Raw genomic sequence first — 13809 nt, 5'->3', positions numbered from 1 at the left:
ATCCATGAACATCAACTAGCCACTAAACGCCACGACCAGCTATCCTTAGTAGCCACACACACAGACGAGAAGCAACATGAATTTGACTGGGACAACACTACCATTATAGGGCAAGCCAAACAAAGAACAGCCAGGGAATTCCTAGAAGCATGGCACTCATCCACAAACTCCATCAACAAACACATCGACCTGGACCCAATATACCGGCCACTACAGCGGACAGCTGAAACTGACAACCGGAAGCGGCAGGGACAGACCACTATAAATGCCGGAGGAAACACGACAGAAGTGCTTCACAGGAGGTTCCCAAGCACTGAGGATGTCACCTAGGCAGGGGACGAAACGTTTGCAACAAAAACTTCCAGCTCGGCGAACAGAACCACAGCAACGAGCACCCGAGCTACAAATCTTCTCACAAACTTTGAACAGGTTCAAATCTTACCATACTAGTTGATGAGATTTAAATTCAATTAATAAATCTAAGCTCAGCAAGGGGACTATGAAACTGTCAGTGACCCATTTTAAAATAGGCAGCTAGTTCACAAATTCCCCTTTAGAGACAGAAGGTTGCTTTTTTTTACCTCATCTGTAAGCATGATCTTATACACAAAATAACTTTTAACTGGCTTCCAAAGTGGCCTAGCAGTTCAAGGGAATAATGAGGAATGGACAACAAATATTGACTTTAAGTGAAGTCCACATTCTGTTTTGTAAAAAAAAAATGTTTCTTAGCAAGGGATTTGCCAGAGTTGTGCTGGACGCAAGCAAAGAGTGAAGATGAGGAATGTTTGAGAGACGATTTTGACAGCATCTGTGGTGGAGCTGGACTACTGCAGCAGAGGGATCAGGAAGAAATGTAATGGAAGGACTTTTGCAGCAATGGGACGGATATGGGACAACAGCAGGAATGAGAGATGCAGATTGATCCTAGATTGCTTGTATCAATTACAACTCAAAATGGGACCACAGGAAATTTTGAGGGTGAGCTTATTGAGGGGATGGTGGGAGTGCTATCCTTGACTGTTCACTGACTCAACTCAAACCAACTCCATTCCCAACAATTACATTAATCTAATTTACTTTAGTCTACTTTTAAACAGTCCTCATCATATTTCCATTTTAAGATTGTAAATTAGATAAAGAAGTGAATTAATGATAATATTTTGTTGCAATCCCAATGCAGGAACCGTAAACCAAAACAACTAAATTTACTCAATGACCTTCAAACAATATTTCACTTTTGCAGATTTACTTTAATTACATTTGCAATACCATGTAAATGATAATTCAGATGGAAATGTAAATTTATCTTTTAATAGTCAAAGTTCTTGAGAAGATTTGTAGCTCAGGTTGTGGATGAGATTGTTGACTTGGTTGCTGAGCTGATAAATTTGTTTGCAGTCATTTTGTCACCATACTAGGTAATATCGTCAGTGCACCTCTGGTGAAGCATTGGTGTTCTATCCCGTTTGCTATTTATGTGTCCTGGTTTGCTGAGGTAGGTAGTATTATTTCCAGTTTTGTTTCTTCGTGGTTGGTATATGGGGTCTAACTCCACATGTTTGTTAATGGAGTTCCAGGTTGACTGCCATGCCTCCAGATATCACCAGCAAGGCTCACATCTATGAACCTACTTTCACTAAGGTCACATCGGACCTGATAGTATAGCTTTCAGAATTGATTTTCAAAAAAACAAATAACCATTCTCAATATGCAATCTGATCCTCTGATTCGAACACTCAGTTCTTTGGCATGTCTAAGGAATTCACACCTATTAGGATTCAGTTGCTTACTCTGTCCTGCTACAACACCTTTTTGTATCTGCATCTGTGTAGTCATAGAGTCTGAGAGTCACAGAGATATACAGCACAGAAACAGACCCTTTGGTCCAACTCGTTCATGCCGACCAGATATCCTAAATAAATCTAAACCTATTTGCCAGTATTTGGCCCATATCCCATTAAACCCTTTCTATTCATATACCCATCCAGATGCCTTTTAAATGTTGTAACTGTACCACCTCCACCACTTCCTCTGGCAGCTCATTCCATGTACGCACAACCATCTGTGTGAAAAAGTTGCCCCTTAGGAGCCTTTTAAATCTTTCTCCTCTCACCCTAAACCTATGCTATCTAGTTCTGGACTCCCCAACCCCAGGAAAAAGACCTTGTCTATTTATCCTATCCATGCCCGTCATGATTTTATAAATCTCTATAAGGTCACCCCTCAGTCTCTGGGGAAAACAGCCCCAACCTATTCTGCCTCTCCCTGTAGGTCAAACCATCCAACCCTGACAACCTACTTGTAAGTTTTATCTGAACCCTTTCAATTTTCACAACATCCTTCCTATATCAGGGAGACCAGAATTGAACACAATATTCCAGAAGTGGCCTAACCAGTACGGTTGCAACATTACTTCCCAATTCCTGAACTCAATGCACTGACCAATAAAGGCAAGCATACCAAATGCCTTCTTCACTATCCTATCTACCTGTGACTCCACTTTCAAAGAACTGTGAACCTGCACTCCAAGATCTTTTTGTTCAGCAACACTCCCCAGGACCTTACCATTAAGTGTATAAGCCCTGCCCTAAGCTGCTTTTCCAAAATGCAGCACCTCATATTTATCTAAATTAAACGCCATCTGCCGCTTCTAGGCCCATTGGTCCATCTGATCAAGATCCCACTGTACTCTGAGGTAACCTTCTTTGCTGTCTTATAGGCCTCCAATTTTGGTGTCATCTGCAAACTTACTAACCATATCTCCTATGCTCACATCCAAATCATTTATATAAATGATGAAACGCAGTGGACCCAGCACCGATCCTTGTGGCATACTGCTGGTCACAGGCCTCCAGTCTAAAAAGCAACCCTCCACCACCGCCCTAAAGCCTAACTTCTGTATCCAAATAGCTAGATCTCCATGTATTCTGTGTGATCCAACTTTGCTAACCAGTCTACCATGAGGAATCTTGTTGAGTGCTATACTGAAGTCCATGTAGATCACTTCCGCCACCTCCAAACAGACCCCAGCACCAAGGATATATTCCATGTATTCTGTGTGATCCAACTTTGCTAACCAGTCTACCATGAGGAATCTTGTTGAGTGCTATACTGAAGTCCATGTAGATCATGTCCATTGCTCTGCCCTCATTAATCCTCTTTGCTACTTCTTCAAAAACCTCAATCAAGTTTGTGAGTCTTAAAGTATGGAAACTGGCTGTTCAGTGCTGTTCCAGCAATAAAGTTTCAACTTTGATCTCCAGCATCTGCAGACCTCACTTTCTCCTCCATGTAGATCATGTCCATTGCTCTGCCCTCATTAATCCTCTTTGCTACTTCTTCAAAAAACTCAATCAAGTTTGTGAGTCTTAAAGTATGGAAACTGGCCGTTCAGCCCAACACATCCATGCTGACCAGGTTTCCTATACTGAACTAATCCTGTATACCTGTGTTTGGCCCAGATCCCTCCAAACCTTTCTTATCCATGTACCTATCCAAATGTACCTATTTAACTGTAACATTTGTATCCACATCTACCACTTGCTCTCGCAGCTCATTCCTGTGTGATGATCCCCTCCTGCTTACACCTCTACCTTGTGCTTGCCAGCCACAGGAAATCTGCTCTTATCTTCCTTCTGTGGATATTGCTTCTTGGTCATGGCTGGAGCAGACTTTTTTATTATAATAAGAAAAATATAATGCAACCCTTTAGAATTGATCCAAATTCCTAGAGGTCTTTTTAAAAATGTTATGACAAACAATTTGAGATTCCCTGGAGATTTTAAAGAAATTGTTATTTTTTTCTCTCTGCACTGTTTCTGAGTTAAAGCTCATCACAATTTGCATTCTTAGAAATCAGGAATACTTGTTTAATTAATTCTTAATGGTTAGAAATATTATTGTGTGAGAACTTTGTTCAAAATATAGCTGCAATTGCTAACTAGCCTGTCATGTGTATATAAAATGATGCAGGACATTATGTTACACTACCATTGTCAATATGGTTGCATGCCTACTACTTTAAAATTCTTATTCATGTATTTAAATATCTCCATTTCTGTTTCTACATTATCTCTTCCAGCCTTACAACTCTCAACCATTTCTGGCTCCTGCACAAACGAGACTAATATTTCCTGAACAATCACACCTTTAGTTATTCAGATTTTTAGCTTTTTCCTGTCTGACCTCCCTTAAGACACTCTGTAAGCTAACAGTTTGACCAGGCATTTGCTCACATGTCCTAATACTGCCTATCCTTGTGACTCGGCATCAATTATTTTCTGATAATCGTCTGACGGACACTTTGGGATATTTTGTGTAAAAGGCCTGTATAAAGTCCAAGCTGTAGTTATTGTGAGCAATATTTAAAATTAATACATTTCTGTAAACAGCATTTTCCTGAACGCATAGTGCAAGCCTCATAGACACATTGCTATTCACTAGCAAGGTTTTCTCACTGGAAATAAAAGTAAGGACCTTCAGTTTTCCAGATAAATATTTCGAGGAGAACTACTGTCGTAATCCTGATGGAGAACCCAGGCCATGGTGTTTTACAACTGATACCCAAAAGCGATGGGCATTCTGCAATGTTCCACGTTGTAGTAAGTTTTTCATTTTCTTCGTGGGTTCTTGAGGATTTGGCTTCAAGGTGAATTAGCATACTGTTATTTTACTTTTAGGACATGGTAATTTGATCTGAACCAGTTTAATAGGTGCAAGTTTCCTTCTATTGACTTGTACTGTTCCATATTTACTGAAATACTGAACAAAGTGCTAGATTGTTGAAGATGTTGTTGTCAAATGAGATATTGAACTTTGGGCCCCCTCAGGTGAACATTAAAGATTCTATGGTAGTACTTTAGTTCACAATAGTTCAAAATGGGTACGCTGCCCTCCTCACCTCCATTCTGAAACCATGCTCTAATAAATGTCAAAACCAATGATTCCTCTACTGTTTCTTCAGAAACCACCTGTTGTTCAATTCCATTAAATTATTTTTTGTTACTACTGATTTAATGTCCCAAAAGAAATGATAATTAAATGTCTGATACACTTTTTTTGGTGTGATGCATGAGCAATCAAATCAAGCCAATGAAAATTTCTGAATTCTGTTGTGAAAATTTCTGCTTATCCTATTTGATGCTATCACTGTAGCTCAGTGCCTCAAGATTTCCTTAACATAAAGTTGGTTCAGATTAACATTAGGAGAAATGAAATGATTAGTAAAACTTTGAAGTCAACAATGGGTATTATCTTTTCACTACTGAGGATAAAATGTGGGAAATTAATACATAAAAGGAATTTTCCATGGAATTTCCCAGTTATGGTCCAGGCTAGACCCCCTCAAAACATTTAAGAAAGTAGCCCAGACCCTAATGTTTCTAGTTGTTTTAAGCAGGTGTATGGTGGATATTCCAGGAGTGATGCAGCTGGCCCAACCACTTAGCTTTAAACAAAACAGATTTTATTTGCAAGATTACCAAATGAAACACATACAAAAGCGAACAGAATATAGAATAGCTTAACTAGTTAAAAACTCCATCAAATCTATCGCAACTGAGTGATGTTGTTCCAAATACTTGCAACAATCCCATAAACATCCCTTGGTAGAAAAGGAAAAACCAAACATGAGAGCAAGAGATGGCAGAAAGATTCAGCAGAGAACACCTTCTCCTATGTAGCTCTTTCTTTGACCAACTGCCTCAAAACTGACTGACTGACTGCTTGCTCTGAACGGCCAGACTGCTAAAACCCAACCAAACCAAACCAGAGAAAAGCTGAGCTGAGAGAACTTCCATTGTACAAATGTCTTTTTAAACTTAAAAGCTTCTTCAAGTAGATCAAGCCAGATCAACTCTGCCTCGTACAACACTTCTGAATAAAAACCAAAGACAAACACAAGCTTGTTAAAGGAACAGCATCGTCACAGTTTGTCCAAGTTGTGTTACACACTGTTTTTGCTCCGGCACCCTATTATTTGTTACACAGTTAGGGAAAATTACATATGAGAAAGTTAGAAATTAAGGTAAAGAATGAAGGAAAGAGCCATTCTATCTTGCCTTTCTTGTCCTACAATTTCCCAAAGCATTGCAATGGCCCCGAACTGCACTCTTAGTTATCAGATATTTTGCATGCAGCAAGATGGTAAAAGGCCGTAGTGAGGTGTATGTTCAGTTAGTCTGTCTTGCTGGTGGTGATTGAAAATTAACAGAGCAGTGAAATTTATCATTACTTCTAAAATAAATAGCACATCTCACAGTGCAAAACTTTGTCACTACTGCACTTTGTATCAGAGTCAAAAAATGTGGTGCTGGAAAAACAAGCCAGTCAGGCAGCATCCGAGAAGCAGGAGAATTCCTGATGTGGACCTTATGCTCGAATCATTGACTCTCCTGCTCCTTGGATGCGATCTGACTGCTGTACTTTTTCAGCACCACACCTTTTGACTCTGATCTCCAGTATCTGCAGTCCTCACTTTCTCCCTGCACTTTGTATCAGCCTGGACACAATATAATCACATGTAGGAACCTTTAATTGCCTGACTCTGACTCACACCTTCCTGTTTTTGACTGCTGACTGAACATTAAGCTTTGTTTAACCCCATGACTCCATCCTGGAACAAAGAGTCAGAGAGTCGTAGAGCTTTACATCACAGAGACATTTGGTCCAACATGTCCATGCTGACCAGATCTCTTAAATTAATGTAGTTCCATTTTCCAGCATTTGGCCCATATCTTTATAAACCCTTCCTATTCATATACCCATCCAGATTACTTTTAAATGTTGTAATTTTACCAACCTCAACCACTTCCTCTGGCAGCTCATTTCATACACGCACCATCTTCTGTGTGAAAAAGTTGCCCCTTAGGTCCCTTTTACATCTTACCCCTCTCACCTTAAACCTATGCCCTCTAGTTTTGGACTCTCCCACTCCAGGGAATAGACTTTAGCTATTCAGCCTATCCATGCCCCTCATGATTTTATAAACCTCTATAAAGTCACTCCTCAGCCTCCAATGTTCCAGGGAAAATAGCCCCAGCTGATTCAGCGTCTCCAAATAGCTCAAATGCCCTAACCCTGCCAACATCCTTGTAAAACTTTTCTGAACCTTTTCAAGTTTCACTACATCCTTCCTAAACCTGGGAGACCAGAACTGTATGCAGTATTCCAAAAGTGACTTAACCAATGTCCTGTACAGCCAAACATGACCTCCCAACTCAATGCACTAACCAATAAAGGCAAGCATACCTAAAGCCTTCTAAAAGCGTCAAAATGACTACCTACTGCAACCCTAACCTATTCATTTTCCCTCTACCCCTCACCAATCATCTGAACCACGGGTCTTAGCTACAGACGTAGCACAGATATGGTTGTAAGGTATCACAATGCTTCCCACAATCTTTCAGATTACATCGCCCTATCTGCCTTACCATTTCAATCAAAATGTACTCATTTATTTAATTAGTTAATTAATTTTAGTTGAATTGATTATTTTAGTTTTAAATGTTTTCAAACCAGCAATGTTATTACAGACCTCTGGAGCCTGTGGGACTTGAACTCGGACTCTGGGTCCAGAAGTAGGGAAACTACCACAGCACTACCCAGACCCTTTATTTTAGTTTTATTAATTGATTAATTTATCTAGTTTAAGTTATTAATTTAGTAATTTAAGTAAAGCAATAACAGGCTAGTTTCCTAGCTTATAGATAAATGAAAACTATACATTAGCTCTAGGAAAAAACATTTAAAATTTACTTTTACCACTCTGCAGAGAATTCCCACATTTACCAGATTCTTAACCTGAGCACGCTCTTAACAAAATAATTTTACAACCACTTTATAATCTACACTATCTTTAAAAGTTGTTCATTGACAGGCAAAAGTGCAACTAAGTAATTTGTAATTCCAATTTAACTCTGCAATATTCTTATTCCTCTCTGCTGAAACTGGCCATCCTGCAGTTAACCGATTTTGGTCAACATGGCCCCTTGTTCTTTCCTGCAGATGACCTAAACATTATAGTACAATATCAGTGTTCTTACCTTTTCCCCTAACTCTGCTTGATCCATTTCATTTCCCAGAGCCTAATCCTTCAGTACCTCATTCATCATTGACAGAAACAAGGGTGCCTTTTACAGATGCCATCCGAATATTTGGAGGTGGAGAGGAGAATGTGAAATAAACAAGAGATGGGATTTATAATCATCTTGATAGGAATAAGTTGATTAGAGATTGTCAACACAGTTTTGTGAAGGATAGGTCGTACCTCACAAACCTTATTCAGTTCTTTGAGAAGGTGACCCAACAGGTGGATGAGGGTAAAGCGGTTGACGTGGTGTATATGGATTTCAGTAAAGTGTTTGATAAGGTTCCCCATGGTAGGTTGTTGCACAAAATACGGAGGCATGGGATTGAGGGTGATTTAGTGGCTTGGATCAGAGATTGGTTAGCTGAAAGAAGACAGAGGGTGGTGGTTGATGGGAAATGTTCATCCTGGTGTTTAGTTACTAGTGGTACACCGAAAGGACCTGTTTTGGGTCCACTGCTGTTTGTCATTTTTATAAACGACCTTGATGAGGGCGTGGAAGGATGGGTTAGTAAATTTGTGAATGACATCAAGGTTGGTGGGGTTGTGGATAGTGCTGAAGGATGTTGCATGTTACAGAGCTGGGCTGAGAGTTGGCGAATGGAGTTTAATGCAGAAAAGTGTGAGGTGATTCACTTTGGAAGGAGTAACAGGAATGCAGAGTACTTGTACGATTCTTTATAATGTAGATGTACAGAGAGATCTTGGTGTCCATGTACATAGATCCCTCAAAGTTGCCACCCAGGTTGATAGGGCTGTTAAGAAGGCATATGGTGTGTTAGCTTTTATTAGCAGAGGGATTGAGTTTTGGATCCATGAGGTCATACTGCACCTGTATAAAATTCTGGTGCAGCCACACTTGGAGTATTGCGTGCAGTTCTGGTCACTGCATTATAGGAAGGATATGGAAGCTTTGTAGAGGATTGAGAGGAGATTTACTAGGATGTAAAGGGAAGATCTTATGAGGGAAGGTTGAGAGACTTGAGGCTGTTTTCATTAGAGAGAAGAAGATTGAGAGGTGACTTAATTGAGACATATCAGATAATCAGAGGGTTGGATTGGGTGGACAATAAGAACCTTTTTCCTCTGATGGTGCTGTCTTTGAGGGGACATAGCTTTAAACAGAGCGGTGACAGACATAGGACAGATGTCAGAGGTAGTTCCTTTACTCAGAGAATAGTAGAAATATGGAATGCGCTGCCTGCAACAGTTGTAGACTCGCCAACTTTAAGAGCATTTAAATGATCATTGGATAGGCATATGGATGAGAATGAGGTAAAAACAATGACTGCAGATGCTGGAAACCAGATTCTGGATTAGTGGTGCTGGAAGAGCACAGCAATTCAGGCAGCATCCGAGGACAGGCAAAATCGACGTTTCGGGCAAAAGCCCTTCATCAGGAATAAAGGCAGAGAGCCTGAAGCATGGAGAGATAAGCTACCCTCTCAGGCAACATGTTCCATATTTGACCCATCCCCTGGGTAATTTGCTTTTCCATCAGATCCTCGCGAAATGCTTCATTTTTCACTTTAACCTTAATTCAATTGGTCTAAGACATGCCTACATCGCGGAAGTATTTATCACAATCGGCCCAGTCTATATCACTCACCATTATGTCTGCATCAATTGCCCCCTTAGCCTCTTCTGCTCCACAGACCCCAAACAAAAGTTAACTTTTTGCTGAGACCTCTCACTTCAGGGAACATCCCGTGAAACCTCACCTATCACCTTCATCTCCTTCCCCACCTACCTATTGTACTCTATGCTACTCTCTCCCCACCCCCACCCTCCTCTAGCTTATCTCTCCATGCTTCAGGCTCTCTGCCTTTATTCCTGATGAGGGGCTTTTGCCCGAAACGTCGATTTTGCCTGTCCTCGGATGCTGCCTGAATTGCTGTGCTCTTCCAGCACCACTAATCCAGAATATGGATGAGAATGGAATGGTGTAGGTTAGATGTGCTTCAAATTGGTTCCACAGGGTGGCGCAACATCAAGAGTCAAAGGGCAGGTGCTGCACTGTAATGTTCGATGTTCTATGTCCAATTCAATTCTTTCCTGCCAGCCGTTGAGCTATTCATCAAAATAAGCTATGCGGATAAGGCATTAGATAGCCCATTTACCCTTTAGCTTATTGAGGCCTTTCATTGGCCAATCAATGGCCAGTTAAGGGACTCATCTGCCACCACAACAATATTGTGTGCAGCAGGGTATGATAAAATGATAGAAGTCAGCCTAACAGGCTTCACATATAAGACAAAAGCTGAGATTGAAGAGGGTACCTCCTTTGGTGTGTCCCAGTATCACTGAGGGCAACTGCCCAAGATGGTAACTCATCCCCTCCACCCCCTTTGTCCTTTTGTCCTTTATCACTCTTATTACTAGTGCATCTGATTCGTCTTTGACCAGCCCCCCCTGCCCGCGTCTAAATTCTGCCTTCTCAGAACTCCTTGTAGTTCCAACAGTGGCCACCATTGTGTTTTGGTGCCATTGGAACTACTCAATGGTCAGTCAGTCAGATTGACAGGCAGCTCCTGAGGACCAGAATTCCAGTTCTTAATTGTTGCAAGGTTCCACTGCCAACTTAATAAGGGCCACTCCAACTGATAAACGTTTAAACTCAGTGAGCTGCCAACTGGCTATTTTACCAATTGTGCAACATGCTCAACAGTATTGTTCCTCTTCATTCCCCAACACTGAGAAGTTCTCTTCATTCAGTGTTCCTGACTTTTTTTCACACTACAACCCCTTTTTTACCTGAACATTTTGTATCCAGGAGTATTTATAATCCAATCTTTCCCTGTATTATTAGTCATCTCTCCATTATCACATGATTATCTACAATTCACTAAACTATATACTCTACTGTATGAATTTACAATTTTGCACTGCAAAACTATCTTTGAGTGACTCTATTTTCTTTCTTTCTATCTGGGTCATTAATATTGAGATAGACCATGATCTCTGGCTTTCAGAATCTCCCACCAGAATGTGATGCATCTTTTTGCATTCTTTGATGTAATGTGGGTGTTATTTGCCTAGCTCTAACTACCATTTATCTGAGTGAATTACTAGACCACTTCAGAAACTAAATAAGAGACTAACTAACTAAATAAGAAACTAAATCTGCTTTCAACACCATAACTCCAACAAAACGTATCTCCAGACTCCGAGACCTAGGACTCTAGTTTCCCCTCTGTAAATGAATCCTCGATTTCCTGACCTGCAGACTGCAGTCAGTAAGGATAGATGACAACTTCCTTCACAATAATCCTCAGCACTGGTACTTGTACACTCATGTCTATGTGGCCAAATTCAGCTCTAACTCCATTTGCAAATTTGCTGATGACTCCATTGTAACGGGTCAGATCTCAAACAGTGACAAGATAGAGTACAAAAAAGAAATAGACAGCTCAGTAGCATGGTTAAGACAACAATCACTCTCTCTCAATGTTAGTAAAAATACAAAAGAGCTGGTCATCGACTTTACGAAGCAGAGTGGAGGACATACCTTTGTCTGTATCAATGGTGCTGAGGTGGTGGTGATCGAAAGCTTCAAGTTGCTAGGAGTAAATATCACCAACAATCTATCCTGGTCCATCCACGTTACAGTCAAGAAATCATATCAATGCCTTTACTTCCTCAGAATGCTAAGGAAAGTTGGCATGTCTGCAATTACTTTTACCAATTTTTATAGATGCGCCATAGAAAGCATTCTATACTGATGCATCACCACTTGGTACAGCAACTGCTTTGCCCAAGGCAGCCAGAAATTATGGTAAGTTGTGAATGCAGCCCAGTCCATCACAACAACCAGCCTTCCTTCCATTGACACTGTCTAAACATCCCATTGCCTCACGAAAGCAGCTAACATCATCAAAGACCCCTCCCACCCTGATTATACTCTCTTCCACCCTCTTCCATCAGGCAGAAGATACAAAGTTTGAAAACACGTACCAATAGATTTTAGAACAGCTTCTGCCCCTCCGTAATCAGACTTATGATACATACATTAGAGTTAGTATTTCTCTGCATCTTCTCTGTAACTGTAACACTATATGCTGTATTCTGTTCTATTACTCTAATATATTTATGTACGATAAGATTTGTCTGTTGAACACGCAATACAATACTTTCCACTGTATGTCGATACATGCAACAATAATAACGCAAATCAAATCAAAACAAAACAGTCAACTATATTGCTCTTGGTCTAGAGTCACATTTTGGCCAGACCTAGGTAAAGATTTTCTTTGCTGAAGGATCTTCAAGAACTAAATAGAGTTTTATGAGAAATTTGTGCTAATATCATGGTCAACATTACTGAGTCCAAATTTTACAAATTGAGTTTATGTAGTGCAAAGGTAGAATTTGCACCAATATCCACAAAGCATTAGTCCTGGCTTCTAGTTTACTAGTCCATGACCACTACACAAAGGCAAAAGTGAGGACTGCAGATGCTGGAAATCAGAGTCTAGATAAGAGTGGTGCTGGAAAAGCTCAGCAGATCAAGCAGCATCTGAGGAGCAGGAAAATCGACATTTCGGACAAAAGCCCTTCATCAGAATGAAGGCAGGGAGCCTCTGGGGTGGAGAGATAAACGGGAGAGGGGTGGGGCTGGGGAGAAGGTAGCTTCAGGGCAGAGGAGATGACCTGGGGGTTGCAGTGAGAGAGAGATTCTTGTAAAGAGAGGAGGAGAACTTCTTCAAGGTAGGCATCCTTGCAAGATGATTCGCAGTAAGGTTAAAGTCAACGAGGCAAAAGTGAGGACTGCAGATGCTGGAAATCAGAGTCTAGATTAGAGTGGTGCTGGAAAAGCACAGCAGGTCAGGCAGCATCTGAAGAGCCAGAAAATCGACGTTTTGGGCAAAAGCCCTTCATCAGACTACTACACCATTATCTTCCTCAGCCACTCAGTGACATCCTGGACTTTATGCAAGGGTGGCAACAAACCATCTAAGAATTATGTCTGCAGCCACAGAATGACCATCCTTCCCCTGGCATTGACTCACCTTGCTACAGAATCCTCTATTATTGTTTGATTCCTGATCTTCAACCACGTAGGCAATCCACCTACGTTATTGTGGACTTATTTCTGGTTGTATCACCTTAAGGAGCTATCATTCACACCAGTAGTCAGAACTGAACACCAATTAGATAAAGAGAAGCACTGAGGGGGAACGTATGCTATTGGCCTGCTCTTCCTTGTTGACTTGGTCACCTATACCTTCTCTGCTTCTACACTCCTAATCCACAGGGTGACCACCTCCAGAAACCTGCAATCTACCAAGCTCTCAGCTTTGTGGTCACATTCTAGTGAGGCCAGTTGTAGTTCCAGCTCTGAAACTGGGAGCTCACACTTCTCCATTTGATGACAATGTCTGTACATGAGGTGGACCGGCATTCCACATAACACACAGTGTGCATATGATAGAATTGAAGTGCTGCGGCATTCTTCTATTAGTTATACTACTGTATGAAATTACCAATAATAAAATGCAAAACTTAATGCAACGTTCTTTTTAGAAACAGAGGCAAAAATTAAAGTGCAGAAGTTTACCAGTTCACCGATTAAGCATCAGCTGGTGTATTATGACCAATCCTGGACCACACTTTAGCATCAGTTGTCTAGGGCTGAGATTCATTAAACTAGTAGCAGGGACGAAGAGCACCAGTTATGCAGAGAGAAAAGAGATGCTGGGAATTTTGAAAATTTCAGAATA

General features: G+C 40.8%; 1 protein-coding gene across 3 annotated transcripts in view; it reads left to right on the top strand.

The window, feature by feature from the left end:
- LOC122552973 (plasminogen-like) overlaps positions 1-13809 on the top strand; it is a 119312-nt gene that overhangs the window by 54769 nt on the left and 50734 nt on the right. For all 3 annotated transcript variants that reach the window (XM_043696296.1, XM_043696297.1, XM_043696298.1), the window contains one exon: positions 4486-4604. In XM_043696296.1, the coding sequence (XP_043552231.1) occupies positions 4486-4604 (119 nt within the window). The remainder of the gene's footprint in view (positions 1-4485; positions 4605-13809) is intronic.

This window comes from Chiloscyllium plagiosum, chromosome 9 (assembly GCF_004010195.1).
Source record: "Chiloscyllium plagiosum isolate BGI_BamShark_2017 chromosome 9, ASM401019v2, whole genome shotgun sequence".
Classification (NCBI taxonomy): domain Eukaryota; kingdom Metazoa; phylum Chordata; class Chondrichthyes; order Orectolobiformes; family Hemiscylliidae; genus Chiloscyllium; species Chiloscyllium plagiosum.
This window is presented reverse-complemented; position numbering and strand designations above follow the sequence as displayed.